Source organism: Nicotiana tomentosiformis, chromosome 12, assembly GCF_000390325.3.
Source record: "Nicotiana tomentosiformis chromosome 12, ASM39032v3, whole genome shotgun sequence".
Lineage (NCBI taxonomy): Eukaryota > Viridiplantae > Streptophyta > Magnoliopsida > Solanales > Solanaceae > Nicotiana > Nicotiana tomentosiformis.
Genome location: NC_090823.1, coordinates 98,050,727 through 98,065,956, shown reverse-complemented (window position 1 = coordinate 98,065,956; position 15,230 = coordinate 98,050,727). Strand labels below are relative to the sequence as shown.

The 15,230-nt window shown below is 35.5% G+C and overlaps 2 protein-coding genes across 2 annotated transcripts; both read right to left on the bottom strand.

Moving 5' to 3' along the window:
- Positions 1-232: 232 nt before the first annotated feature.
- LOC104091125 (peroxidase 64-like) lies at positions 233-2,255 on the bottom strand. Its single transcript, XM_009596404.4, has 4 exons — positions 1,950-2,255; positions 1,543-1,731; positions 1,254-1,416; positions 233-852 (listed from the first exon to the last, which is right to left on the bottom strand). The coding sequence occupies exons 1-4, from the start codon at positions 2,160-2,162 to the stop codon at positions 455-457; spliced, it is 963 nt and encodes a 320-aa protein (XP_009594699.1). The 5' UTR covers positions 2,163-2,255; the 3' UTR covers positions 233-454.
- Positions 2,256-11,176: 8,921 nt separating this feature from the next.
- On the bottom strand, positions 11,177-13,435 carry LOC104091124 (peroxidase 64-like). The gene is made up of 4 exons (XM_009596403.4): positions 13,096-13,435; positions 12,448-12,636; positions 12,120-12,282; positions 11,177-11,862 (listed from the first exon to the last, which is right to left on the bottom strand). Exons 1-4 carry the CDS (start codon positions 13,396-13,398, stop codon positions 11,465-11,467), a joined length of 1,053 nt encoding a protein of 350 aa, XP_009594698.2. The 5' UTR covers positions 13,399-13,435; the 3' UTR covers positions 11,177-11,464.
- Positions 13,436-15,230: the final 1,795 nt, after the last annotated feature.

Sequence of the window (15,230 nt, the reverse complement as noted above, 5' to 3'; positions counted from 1 at the left end):
TGGCTTTAGGCCCCCAAACACCGTTGAGCCGTCCCTACTCAATGTGTACAATTTTCCTGATCTTTTCATTTCTATTGATTTTCCAATGTTTCTCTTATTCCGCAGCATTCCGTGTATCTTGGTAGAAAAGGATGTTCACAAACACTTGATATTAAGAGTCGCACCACAAAATTCTTCTTCATTTAAGCCCCAAATTAGTAGCAATATGTTCCAATTAATCAACAAAGGGATAAAAGATAAAGACATCCTGTTATAGATCCTTCTCCAAGTCTTCTTTGCTCAGAAAATTAACACACTTTTTCTTTTTTCCGTTTAACTTCTTAAAAAATGATTATCCCCAGAAAGTGAAAAAGATAATGAAACAAATAAAAGCACCCCAATTACAATAAATGAACGGCCTGAGCCTGTGAAATAAATGTTTAACAAGCAACAAGCAGATATTTAGCCAATGTCATCATCTAGTAAATCTGCAATCCAGCCTAACTTCTTGTCCATTACCATTTATACTACTCATCTTGATCATAGAATTGGCAAATGCTTTAAAGAACTCATCCTGAGAGCTAGCATATTTTGAAACTAGTTTCTTGGCCCTTATAGTTGTGAGCAAAGATTCATCAGAAGAGAAAAGGCTCTTGCCATTCATTAGTATCTTGTAGTAGGCGTTGTCGAATAAGGTTGTAGTAGAATCCATGGTGGCACCTGCATTTTTGACCTTGTTGTGCATGGGGCAAACATTCTGTAGAGTGGCTGCAAATGATGTTTGTAGTGTTGGATCAATGTCGTGACTCTTGTCGAACTTGTGGATTCTGTTTTGGAAGGAAGAACAATGAGAGAATCCAAGAGTGTGCCCTCCTGTTAGCAAGAAAAGAAAAAGATCCTTAATTTGTTAAAGTATGGTATGATGATGACATGAGTTGAGCTTAAATGGAGAAGTAAAGATTCATATAACCGATCCCAACTTGTTTCAGAATGAGTCATTGTTGTTGTTGTTGTTGTAATTTGTTAAAATAGAAAAATCTTGAGCCGTATCAGTCTAGGAGATATACTACATTTTTCTTGAGCCAAGAAGAGATGAAGAGAGACGGATCTAGAGTTTCATATTATGAGGGGGTCTGAGCCCACTATTTTATGATAGTGAATACAAAATTTTGTGCATATATATATATATGTCCATTTTTTTTTTTTTTTTTTTTTTTTTAAGAGTTCAAATTGAGATCCATGAATGTGACCAATAGAAGAATGGGGTTACTTACCTGAAAGCGCAACCAAATCATCCAAAGAAAGGCCTCTTTGGGCGAAGTTTTGTTGCAGTTGAGAAATGTTGAATGTGGGAGAAGGTATTTGTCGGGTTTCAGTGGCTTTGGAGATTCTTCCATCTTTTCTACCTTTTGGCACATCCCAAGTAGGACCTCCAGACTGACACAAGATGACCAATAAATAATTTCATGTTAATGGAGTAGTCCTCTATAATTTTTGGCTCCTCTATCAAAAACCTACCGTTGATAAGAGATTTTTAATTGTTAAATTGAATATAGAACTTACAAGAGCAACAGCATCCCGAGCAGCGAGAGCCAAAATATCAGCACAAGAGACAATTCCAGGGCACAAATCTTCGATTTGTTTCTTAACAGCGTCGATGACATAGAATGCGTGCAATGCAATATTAGGGGGGCCATCTTTCTCTGCTTTGTTGTTTCTTGTGGAGTCCAGCAACACAGAACCATCACAACCCTTTCATACACATACAAACATATATAATTTGTTTATTACTATGTATATATAATTAGTGCATGTCATTAAGGGTAATGAGAAGTTCAAAGTTAAAATCACATATAGAAAGAAAGGCAGCACTCTTTTCGAAATTGACTAAAAGGGAAAGAGTATTACTCCTATAAAATGGAACCTACAGAGTGATTAGCCAGAAACAAAGTAAAGAAGTGGAAAATTACTCTAACGAAACAATCATGGAAGTGCATCCTTAAAAGTGCAGCAGGAACTGTTTTGTCATTCAACATAGCTTTCTTCACGACTTTGGTGATGGTCGACTCAGCCCTGGGACATGTATTGTCATAGTAATTGGAGCTCAATGCGTTCACTGCATTACTGGAAAACAATGCAAAAGCAAAGACTAGAGCAATAAGACATGATCTTGGTATTGCCATTATAACTACGTACGTTTGCCAAATTAAGCTTGTCTTTCTTTGTGCTTATTTTAGACTTGGCACTTTGCTGTGAGACCTAAGGAACCATACAATGAGAATTTAAAGGGAAGGGATTGTAATAGATGCAGAAGACTACAATAGAGTTGTTACTGGAGTAGTAGTTATGTTTGTTAGCAAGTTTGGTCAGCTAGAACCATTAGAGTGATTTGGAATAGGAGTAGTTTGAAGTGATCTTGGATTACTGATTTTGGTTGCCACATAGAAAATAGTAAGAAATATACCATTGGTTGTTCAAGTACATGGGATCAGTAAGTCTGATGGATTAATGGAGGCGAATCCAAAATTTTAATTTTGATAATACAGTATGCCGTAGTATCCGGGGGTGGAGACATCCTTCTAGAGGGGGTGCCCTGACACTTTGCCGAAAAAATTTACTAGATATATACACTGCTTACTCCCTCTGTTTCAAATTAATTGAGGTACTTTCCTTTTTAGTTTGTTTCAAAATAAATGATATAGTTCTAAATTTGGAAATAATTCAACTTTAAACTCTTCATTTTACCCATTTTACCTTTAATGAGAAGTTTTTATTACCATACAAATGTCAATTCCTCCCAAAGCTTTTACCCCTTAAGCTTTTAAGACCACAAGTTTCAAAAGTCTTCTTTTTTTTTTCTTCTTAAACTCCGTATCGAGTTAAACTACCTCATTCTAGATTGAAACGGAGGGAGTAGTACGTAATAAATGGATATATTTTTCTTAAATAAAATAATACTCCCTCTGCCCCATTTTACATTGGTGTCATTAGAAACTCTCATTTAGTAGCTTCTTTAGAAAATTATGTATGCGCAGTGGTTTTAAGTTAGTTAAATCGCTTCTATTAGTTAATAACGATTTCTTGTTATCAGGCCAAGTGGAATAACAAGCTTATGCTTAAAGCTAATTCCCTTTTGGGTTTGACTAGCAGTTAAAAAGTGCGGTTTCTGAGGCAAGCAAAATGAATGACTAACCTTTTGACTTACTCTAAAAGGGGAATGTTATTGTTGCAGTGGTGGTTAGGATTCAACTAATAAAGCATATATTGATTGATGACGGGTTTTAATATTCGGACAATTCTAATATCACATGATCAAGTTTAGGAGCATATTTTGCCGGGCCATTGTGTTAGAGCTGTGAATTCTGTTTTTATGTTTCATATGGCCAACTACTTCTCTCACCATCTGTGTTCTGAAAAAAAAAAGCATACTCACATGGTTACACTAATTAATCTAACGAATACATAATATGTTTCTTCATATACACTGTCATCGCTGATGAACTATAGTTAATTTATACACATTACCAGTCTAACTTATCATAATAAATCTTTATTCTTTACCCTACGTCAAGTGACTTGAATCTATCCATCATTTCACCCAAAAGCAAATTTTCTCTATTTTGATATGTCCATCTTGATTGTTCCTATATGAGTTTTTACTGCTTTAGGTTTGTCTCCATCACCAACTCACAAGATAGGGGCAAATTGAAAGTATAATTGATGCAGCTAGACAAACTGTTCTATTCATCCTTTCATATAATAAACTGCAAGTTTTTGAACTACCCCTACTTACACCAACTAAAGGTAAGATCTATGGTATTCACCTTTGACACCTAAGTTGCGCGGACTTCATTTTTGGTGCCGCACGTGGGTGTGGGATCCATTTCGGATTTGGTCAACCGATTTTGGATACTTTGACCAAAATCGACAGAGAAATTCAGGATAAATATAATGATTTCTGAAATCAAAACAAAAGCTACGGTGAAATTAAAAAAAGAGTGAATGCCTTGTATATAGAAATTTCTATGACAGTCTTTTCCCTTTTATCTCTTGGATTCTCCTCTTGATTAATATTTTTGTCCTTCTTGTAATACCTTGTAAGTTTTCTACATAATGTCTCATAACTTGAACATATTTTTATTACTCTAATTTTAGATATTTGAATTATTTTTAGCCGAATCTCCGCACCCGTATCCTTTCCTGAATCTGTACCTCTGAATCTTAAAATTTAGATAATGAAGGATCCTGTTATTCAATTTGTATTGCTGTCATAAACAATAAAAATATTAAACTTTCTGAAATAGAAACAGAAACAGAAAGTTAGTAGAACCAGTTTGACGAAATAAATTCTGAAAAATAATATCGGAATAAATCGAGCCCGCTGAATGCACAATGTGTCCTTAAGAAAATTATTCCCCTCAAGTACCCGAGGTGCTGGAATATTATCCTCCCAGGATAGAACGATTCAACTCAGCAGTGTATTGGTACCAAAAATGCGGGTGAACTTCGAACCATTCAATGGTCGTAAAACACACTGGAAAAATATTGTGCAGAAGAAGAAAAGGATAATCAGAAAATTTAGTAAGTAACGATTCTGGGAAGGCATATTTATAGACTATTTGGCACTGTTTCTGAAAAGGTTTGCAACCTTTTAGAAACAGCCATAGCTATTGGAACATGTGGGAATATTTCAACAGAAATATTGCGGGAAAACAGAAAACGAATTTAAAATAATCCGGGAAAGAAAACGGACCGGACCGGGTCGCGTCGCGGGTCCTGGTTAATCCGAATTGATTTTTCGTTAATTAATTAAATTAATTAATTAAATAAATAATTGAAAGGAATTTTGTCCAAAAAGATTAATCAAGCCGAAGCCGAGCCGAGCGACGACGACGACGACGACGCGAGACTTGCCTTCTTAACTCTGTAAGAGCTAGAAGAAGAGCAATTGTATATATACCCATCAAAAGTCTTTTTCTTTCTCCAAATGGGACAATGTCCCTTTGCCAAGGAGGGAAACTCAAATATTTTATTTTTTCTCCATTTTTCATTCACCCTCTTTAAGCTACACCAAGCTTAAAAGCCCAACAATCCCCCACATGAATGGAGAATGACTATAAAATAAAGGAATACACGGACGCGTGTGTGTTTTACATGCAAGAATTAATTACATATGGATAAGTAGCTTTCCCTTTGAACTTTCCGTAGTGAACTTATATTGGATATACTCGGTCAATCGGTAGATTTGATATCTTTGAACCATCGAGCTTTGTTGTATATCTAGACAATATAAGTCACACAATTAACCCTTAACCATCTATGGTTCTCACGGTTGTGTTCGTTTCAGCCATGAACACCGCCTGGTTTCATGAGTGCTTAGAGAATAGGCCTTTACTTTCATTCCCCTTGAAGCGGCTTACACTTCACACTCATATAGATAATTTCTAAACGTGTAATCCTATAGACACACTATCTGGTCATATCCTGTCGGACTTAGCAAATCATTAAAAAGCTTTAAGTTTAATGCTTTACCTCGTTTTCTGAACATTGTCTTCATCGCTAGAATGAGTTGAGTTATTTGACAATGTTGAATTCTTATTCATAACTTTGTTTGATCTCTTTGAACCTAGCTCTTGGGATCTACAGTATGCTAGGTAAAGTTACCGCCGTGATGACTTGTCTTAGGACTTAACCCCATTCCCTTTGATGATCTTTCAACTTCCTCTCTAGATAGGCCTTTTGTAAGTGGATCCGACACGTTATCTCTTGACTTTACGTAGTCAATCGTGATAACACCACTAGAGAGTAGTTGTCTAACGATATTGTGTCTCCGTCGTATATGACGAGATTTTCCGTTATACATAACGCTTCATGCCTTGCCTATTGCCGCTTGACTATCACAATGTATACAAATTGGTACCAAAGGTTTGGGCCAAAATGGAATATATTCCAAGAAATTACAGAGCCATTCAGCTTCTTCACCGGCCTTATCTAAAGCTATGAATTCAGATTCCATTGTAGAACGGGCGATGCACGTTTGTTTAGATAATTTCCAAGACACTGCTCCACCCTCAATTGTGAAAACATATCAACTCGTGGATTTAACTTCAGATGATCCGGTGATCCAATTTGCGTCACTATATCTCTCGATCATTGAGGGATATTTGTTATAATGCAAAGCGTAATTTTAGGTATGTTTCAGATACCCCAAAACTCATTTTATTGCCATCCAATGTATTTGATTGGGATTACTTGTAAACCGGCTCAGTTTACTAATAGCACATGCTATATCTGGTCGCGTACAATTCATGATATACATCAAACTTCCTAATACTCTTGCATAGTTCAGTTGTGAGTCACTTTCACCTTCATTCTTTTGAATTGCATAACTCACGTCAATTGGTTTCTTGGCAATTTTGAAATCCAAATATTTGAACTTGTGAAGTACCTTTTCAATGTAGTGAGGCTGTGATAATGCTAGACATTGTGGAATCTTGTGAATTCTAATTCCTAAGATCACATCAACAACTCCTAAGCCTTTCATGTCGAATTTGCTAGCCAACATGCGCTTAGTAGCATTTATATCTGCTATATTTTTACTCATTATCAACATATAATCAACATATAAACAAACAATGACTTCATGTCCTGGAGTATTTTTAATGTAAACACATTTGTCACACTCGTTGATTTTAAACCCACTTGCCAATATTGTTTGGTCAAATTTGGCATGCCATTGTTTGGGTACTTGTTTAAGTCCATAAAGCGACTTAACAAGTTTGCACACTTTCTTTTCTTTACCAGGAACCACAAAACCCCCAGGTCGTTCCATGCAAATCTCTTCCTCCAATTCTTCATTTAAGAAAGTTATTTTAACATCCATTTGATGGATTTCAAGACCATACACGGCCGCCAGTGCCACTAACACCCTAATAGATGTTATCCTCGTTACTGGCGAGTAAGTGTCAAAGTAATCAAGACCTTCCTTTTGTTTATAACCTTTGACAACAAGTCTTGCCTTATATTTGTCAATAGTGCCACCGGCTTTCATTTTTCATTTAAAAATCTATTTCGAACCTAAAGGTTTATTTCCTAGAGGAAGGTTAACCAATTCTCATGTATGGTTATCTAAAATTGATTGAATATCACTATTGACTGCCTCTTTCCAAAATGATAAATCAAAGATGACATAGCTGCTTTAAAAGTTTGAGGCTCATTTTCAAGCAAGAATGTCACAAAATCTTGTCCAAAGGAAATAGATGTTCTTTGACGTTTGCTACGCCTTGGATCTTCTTCACTTGGAGTATTTTCCTTTGGTTCTTCCCATGGTCGTTTAGGTCTTTCACTTAACGACTCGCATTCAGTTTTATACGGATAGATGCTTTCGAAAAATTCAGCATTATCTGATTCAATTACCGTATTAACATGAATTTTAGGATTATCAGATTTATGAACCAAAAACCGACATGCTTTATTTTTTGTAGCATATCCAATGAAAACGCAATCTACAGTTTTTGGTCTGATTTTAACCCTTTTAGGTAAAGGAACTTGTACCTTTGCTAGACACCCCCACACTTTGAAATATTTCAAGTTGGGTTTTCTTCCTTTCTATTTTTCATATAGAATAGATTGCATTTTACTGTGGGGTACTCTGTTGAGTATTCAGTTAACTGTAAGGATAACTTTTCCCGACAAACTTTGCGGTAATCCGGAACTTATTAATAAAGAATTCATCATTTCCTTTAATGTCCGAATTTTTTCTTTCCGCAATTCCATTGGATTGAGGTGTGTAAGGGGCAGTAGTTTGATAGATAATTCTATATTCTGAACATATTTCTGCAAACGGAGATTCATATTCTCCGCCCCTATCACTTCTAATCATTTTGATCTTTTTATTCAATTGATTCTCCACTTCATTCTTGTATTACTTAAATACTTCAATTGCTTCATCCTTACTATTAAGCAAATAAACATAACAATATCGAGTGCAATCGTCAACAAAAGTAATACAATACTTTTTTCCACCTCGAGATGGTGTCGACTTCATATCACAAATGTCAGTATAAATTAAGTCTAAATGATTTGAATTCCTTTCAACAGACTTATAAGGATGTTTTACAAACTTACATTCAACACATATTTGATATTTTGGTTTATTACACTCGAATTTAGGCAATACTTCTAAATTAATTAACTTCCGTAAGGTTTTGTAATTGACATGTCCTAAACGAATATGCCATAAATCATTTGACTCCAATAAATAAGAAGAAGCTGAAATTTTATTCATACTGTCAACAACCATTACATTTAGTTTGAAAAGGCCTTCTGTGAGGTAGCCCTTTCCAACATACATTTCATTCTTGCTTATAATAATTTTATCAGAAACAAACACACATTTGAAACCATTCTTAACAAGTAAAGAAATAGAAACTAAATTCTTCCTAATAGTAGGAACATGAAGAATGTTGTTAAGCGTTAACACCTTGTCGGAAGTCATCTTCAGGAATATCTTCCCATAACCTTCAATCTTGGCTGTTGCAGCATTTCCCATGGAAAGCTCTTCTTCGGGACTAACAGTAGAGTAAGTCGCAAATGCTTCTTTGACAGTACAAACATGTCGAGTGGCTCCAGAGTCAATCCACCACTCCTTTAGATTTCCAACTAGGTTGTATTCCGAAAGCATTGCACACAGATCATCAATGTCATCATTCTTCTCCACTATTTTGGCCTGTCCCTTCTTCTTATCCTTTTTCGGGAGACGACAATCAGGGGCTTTGTGACCAGCTTTTCCCCAATTGTAGCAGTTGCCCTTGAATTTCTTTTTGTTCTGCTCCTTAGTCTGCCCAGAAGACCTCTTTATCTTTTTACTGTTTGGAGTAGTTTCCTCAACGATATTAGCTCCCATGATCGTTAAATTTCCACGAGACTTCTTCTCGGCTGTTTTGTTGTCTTCCTTAATCTTGAGACGAATCACAAGATCTTCCAACTTTATTTCTTTGCGCTTGTGCTTAAGATAGTTTTTGAAATCTCTCCACGAATGAGGTAATTTTTCAATCATTGCAGCCACTTGAAATGCTTCATTCACGAACATACCTTCAGCAATAAGGTCGTGAAAAATAAGTTGAAGTTCTTGAACTAAGGTTCCAACGGTTTTGCTGTCTATCATTTTATAGTCAAGAAACTTGGCAACCACAAACTTCTTCAAGCATGCATCTTCAGTCTTGTACTTCTTCTCAAGTGCATCCCATAATTCTTTCGAAGTTTTCACAGCACTGTAGACATTGTACAAGTCATCCTCCAAAGCACTTAGGATGTAGCCTTTACAAAGAATGTCTGCATGTTTCCACGCCTCAACGATCATAAACTTTTCATTGTTCGACATGTCGGCAGCATGCACTGAAGGGTCTTCATTGGTGAACTTTTGCATACCAAGTGTGGTATGCCAGAAAAACATCCTTCGAAGTTGGCTCCAGAAAATTTTTCCGGTTTCTCGGCCTGTGGAACAACAGTAACAGTAGGAGAAGAATTTCCATTATCAATTGCCATTGCTCACTGTCAATAACAGAAGAGTTTAATTAATGGCAAAAAAAAAAGCAGAATAGTAAACAGTACTGTAATGAACGATAAACAGTACGTTTAATAAATAAAAATCAAATTTTTTATATATTGTTTCAAAGTAAACGACGAAGTTTTTATGTTCTTCAAATCGTTTCTGCATTTTAATACTCCAATGAAGTTTTTATATCTTCAAATCAGAATAGAAAAATTCAGAAAGAGTAGAAAATCACACAAGTTTTAATCTCCAAATACAGAATATAATAAAATAATTTTTTTAAGATCGTTATTCAATCTGTATTGCTGTAATAAATAATAAAAACATTAAACTTTCTGAAATAGAAACAGAAACAGAAACAAAAAGTTAGTAGAACCAGTTTGACGAAATAAATTCTGAAAAATAATATCGGAATAAATCGAGCCCGCTGAATGCACAGTATGTCCTTAAGAAAATTATTCCCCTCAAGTACCCGAGGTGCTGGAATATTATCCTCCCAGGATAGAGCGATTCACCTCAGCAGTGTATTGGTACCAAAAACGCGGGTGAACTTCGAACCATTCAATGGTCGTAAAACACACTGGAAAAATATTGTGCAGAAGAAGAAGAGGATAATCAGAAAATTTAGTAAGTAACGATTCTGGGATTCAAGACATATTTATAGACTATTTGGCACTGTTTCTGAAAAGGTTTACAACCTTTTAGAAACATCCATAGCTGTTGGAACATGTGGGAATATTTCAACAGAATTATTGCGGGAAAACAGAAAACGGATTTAAAGTAATCCGGGAAAGAAAACGGACCGGACCGAGTCGCATCGCGGGTCCTGGGTTAATCCGGATTGAATTTTCGTTAATTAATTAAATAATTAAAAGGAATTTTGTCCAAAAAGATTAATCAAGCCGAGCGACGACGACGGCGCGAGGCTTGCCTTCTTCTTAACTCTTTAAAAGCTAGAAGAAAATCAATTGTATATATACCCATAAAAAGTTTTTTCTTCCTCCAATATGGGACAATGTCCCTCTGTCAAGGAGGGAAACTTAAATATTTCATTTTCCCTCCATTTCCCATTCACCCTCTTTAAGCTACACCAAGCTTAAAAGCCCAACAGAACCGACCTCTAGATCCGCACCCGTATCGGACACCCGCACCCGAGTCCGAGCAACTTAGTTTTACACTGCTTTTTCAGTGGGGCATGACTTCTGTTCACATTTTCTGTGTGTTGGCACGTTACTGTGCACTAGTCCAGGAACAAAGGGACGTGGAGAGTAGGAGATTTTCAGGTGCCAATTATTCACCTAAGTGATTAGTTTTTCTTAATTTGAAGTAAAATCCTATTGTGCTAATTGTCTGTTAAAACTGAATTTTTTGCACAAGACTTCTGAACACCAACACAAGGCCTCCACCATCCCAACACATGAAATCTTAAGTTCCTTCAGATTACATGGACATTACTGCACTCAATTTCACATTGTTTAGTCCTCCTTTCTAATTGCAATTATGGATGCATATTCTTAAACCTTTGTCAATGTGTACAACTGATCTGATTTTTATTTCTCTTGATTTTCTAATGTTGTCCCATTGGAGGCCGCATTTAGTATATAGTGGCAGAAAAGGACATTCACAAATACATGCTGGTAGGAGTCACCACAAAATCCTTCTTCATTTAAGCCCCCACTTTTAGTAACAATACATTCCAAATTAATTCAACAAAGGAATAAAAAATAAATCACCAAGTTTTCTTTGCTCAGAAAATTAAAACACACTTTGAGCTTCTTTTTTGGCTTGCTCCCTCAACTTTTTAAAAAATGATTAAACCCCAGAAAGTGAAAAAAGGAAATGAAACAAATTAAAGCACCCCAATTACAATAAATGAAAGGCCTAAGCCTGTGAAATAAATGTCTTATAATACTTGAAGTTTAGTCAGGGTCATCATCTGGTAAATCTGCAGTCCAGTCTAACTTCTTGTCCATTACCACTTATGCTACTCATCTTGATCATAGAATTAGCGAACGCTTTAAAGAACTCTTCTTGGGAGCTAGCATACTTCGAAACTAGTCTTTTTGTCCTTGAAGTTGTGAGCAAAGATTCATCAGAAGAGAAAAGGCTCTTTCCCTTCATTAGTAGCTTGTAGTAGGCGTTGTCGAATAAAGTTGTAGTAGAATCCATGGTGGCACCTGCATTTTTGACCTTGTTGTGCATTGGGCAAACATTCTGTAGACTGGCTGCAAATGATGTTTGTAGTGTTGGATCAATGTCGTGACTATTGTCGAACTTGTGGATTCTGTTTTGGAAGGAAGAACAATGAGAGAATCCAAGAGTGTGCCCTCCTGTTAGCAGAGTAAGAAAGAACTTTAATTTGTTAACTAGGAGAAATCTTGAGTCGCTGTAATCTTGAGCCAAGAAGAGAAGGTGAGACAGATCTAGAATTTCAAATCAGGAAGCTAGTAAAGCTTGCTACCATTTTATGACAGTAACAAATTTTTTGTATATACATGTGCTCAGGTGCGTGTTTGTTTATTTAGTTATATGTAGTTCAAATTGAGAGCCATGAATACAATCAATAGAAGAATATGGAGTTGCTTACCTGAAAGTGTAACCAAATCATCCAAAGAAAGGCCTCTTTGGGCAAAGTTTTGTTGCAGTTGAGAAATGTTGAATGTGGGAGAAGGTAATTGTCGGGTTTCCGTGGCTTTGGAGATTCTTCCATCTTTTCTACCTTTTGGCACATCCCAAGTAGGACCTCCAGACTGGACACAATATATATATATATATGCCCAATAAATAATTTCACATTAGTAGAGAAGTAATATTGCTTTTCTTTTTTGGTTGCTAGGAATGGTTTTTATGGTAATATCATGTTTATTTTTATTTGCCAGCAATGAATAATTTAGCAATAGATATATAGAACTTACAAGAGCAACAGCATCCCTAGCAGCGATAGCTAAAATATCAGCACAAGAGACCACTCCAGGGCACAAATCCTCAATTTGTTTCTTAACAGCGTCTATGACATAGAATGCATGCAATGAGATGTTAGGGGGTCCATCTTTTTCTGCTTTATTGTTTCTCGTTGAGTTCAGCAGCACAGAGCCATCACAACCCTATAAAACCATAAATAGTTAGTTAATATTATGCCCGTCATAACTCCTAAGTAAAGCGACAATATAAAATTATTACAACAAAAAGAAATGCATTCTTGGCAAGTCACACTATGAATAAATGTGAAGTGTTTGTTGGTCCTCGGGGCAGGGGAAAAAATAGGAAGTTTGATATTTAATTCCCGTTTCATTTTATATGAGCATGTTTGAGTAGGAAATTAGGAGCTTAAGAAGGAAGGAAACCTATGGCACGTAGTAAACTACCCTTAGAGTTGTGGTTTAAAATACATCATGCATTTCAATGGCTATAAGAGCATCAAGAAATGTGTTAAGCTAAAAAAGTTCCAAATGTAGAAAGATTACATTCTTTTCGAAACACACTCAAAATGTAAGAGTGATATATAAAACGAAACACAAAAAAATTAGCTACAGAACAAAGTAACTAGAGAAGTGGAAATTTACTCTAACGAAACAATCATGGAAGTGCATCCTTAAAAGTGCAGCCGGAACTGTTTTGTCATTCAACATAGCTTTCTTAACAACTTTGGTGATGGTTGACTCGGCCTTGGGGCATGTATTCTCATAGTAATTGGAGCTTAGTGCGTTCACTGCAGTACTGGAAAACAATGCAAAAGCAAAGACTAGAGCAATAAGACATGATCTTGGTACTGCCATAATATAACTACTTATTTTTGCCAAATTAAGCCTATCTTTCTTTATGCTTAGTTTAGACTTTGCACTTTGCTGTGAGACATAAGGTGCCATACAATGTGCATTTAAAGGGTAGAGATTGTACTAGAGGGCAAAAGACTACACAAAGAGTTGTTACTGGAATTGGTTAGGTTTGTTAGCAAGTTTGGTCAGCTAGAACCATTAAAGTGATTTGGAACAAGAGTAATTTGATATTCTTACTAATTAATTTGTTCTGCTTTGTGAAGCTGCACGTTCATTTTCTTAAGTCTGAAGTGATCCCAATGATTACTGGTTTTGGTTGCCACATAGAAACTGGTAAGAAATATGCCATTGTTTGTTGATCAAGTACATGGGATCAGTATGTCTGATCGATTAATAGAGGCGAATCCAAGATTTTAAGTTTGATAAATACAATATACCTTAGTATCCAGTGGAAGAGACATCCTTCTAGACGGGTGTCCTGAACTTTGCCGAATATTTTTACGAGATATATATACTTACTTAAAATTAGTGTCTAATAAATGGAGTAATATTTTTTTTCTTAAATAAAATAACACTTTCTCTGTCCCATTTTATAGTGGTATCATTAGAAATTCTCATTTGGTAGAATTTTTAGAAAATTCTGTATGCATGCAGTGGCTTTAAAGTTAGTTAAATCGCTTCTATAAGTCAATAACGAGTTCTTGTTATTAGGTCACAGAAAGCGTAGGAACAAGCTTCTGCTTAAAGCTTCCCTTTTAGGTTTGAATAGCAGTTGGAAAGTGCGGTTTTTGAGGCAAGCAAAATGACCAAACTTTTACTACTCTAATCAAGGAATGTTATTGTTGCATTGGTGGATAGGTTTGAACTAATAAAGTATAGATTGATTAATGACAACATTACAGTTGCAGTTTTAATATTCAGAAAATTCTAGTATCACATGACCAAGTTAAGCAGAAGCTGTTAGGGATAGATTAGATATGCCCTAAATCCAACTTCATATTTGATATCATGAACATATGTTTGTGAATGTTATTTGATATAAATATATATATATATATATGGTATTTGATATTCATTTATCACAATTATTATTAATTGCTTGATTAATTTAATAAGGTCCTTGATTAAATTTTGAGACTTGTTATCATGATGGAATCATGATAATGAGAGTAAAGTCTCTTACAATTTAACCTATATTTTGTTCTTGATCATAAGATTATTAATTTGGACATTAGTAATCCGATTAGATCAATATTTATGTGATCGTCTTTATGGGATAAAGATTAGTTGATCTCATTGTGATGACCCAAAAGATCATCTTATGTTTTAGAACTCGAATCTGCGCTCTTAAGCCTTAAAATCTCATTTTTACCCTCTTCGATTTGTGTGCGCAGTCCGGACAGGTTTCCGGAAAGCTTTTATGTTGAAAACTAATGCAAATAAGAATTTTTGCCTTAAAAGTTAATTTTAGTTGACTTTGGTCAATATTTTTGATAAACAGGCCCGGATCCGTATTTTGACGGTCCCGGTGGGTCCGTATCGAATTATGGGACCTGGGCGTATGCCCGTAATCGAATTCGGAGGTCCCTAACTCAAGTTATGAATTTTTGATGAAAATTAAAAGTTTAAAAATTAATTATTTTTAAGAATTGATTGATGTTTGTCATTGTTAGTACCGGGTCCGTATTTTGGTTTCAGAATCCGGTGCAGGTTCATTATGATATTTAAGACCTGTCTGTGAAATTTAGTGAGAAACAGAGTTGATTTGACGTGATTCGGACGTCTAGTTGAGAAAATAGTAATTTTAAAGTGTTCTTGAGAGTTTCAATTGATTTGGTGCTAAATTCGTAGTTCTAGATGTTATTTTGGTAATTTGATCACGCGAGCAAGTTCGTATGATGTTTTTAGACTAGTGTGTATAT

Bases quoted from the DNA above. Each gene is read 5' to 3' on its own strand.
- LOC104091125 (XM_009596404.4), bottom strand. From the start codon at position 2,162: ATGGCAATACCAAGATCATGTCTTATTGCTCTAGTCTTTGCTTTTGCA. The intron at 1,417-1,542 runs GTAAGTTCTATA...ATCTTGTGTCAG, and splicing joins CTCGGGATGCTGTTGCTCTT to TCTGGAGGTCCTACTTGGGA. The intron at 853-1,253 runs GTAAGTAACCCC...TCTTGCTAACAG, and splicing joins TGATTTGGTTGCGCTTTCAG to GAGGGCACACTCTTGGATTC.
- LOC104091124 (XM_009596403.4), bottom strand. From the start codon at position 13,398: ATGGCACCTTATGTCTCACAGCAAAGTGCAAAGTCTAAACTAAGCATA. The intron at 12,283-12,447 runs GTAAGTTCTATA...TATTGTGTCCAG, and splicing joins CTAGGGATGCTGTTGCTCTT to TCTGGAGGTCCTACTTGGGA. The intron at 11,863-12,119 runs GTAAGCAACTCC...CTCTGCTAACAG, and splicing joins TGATTTGGTTACACTTTCAG to GAGGGCACACTCTTGGATTC.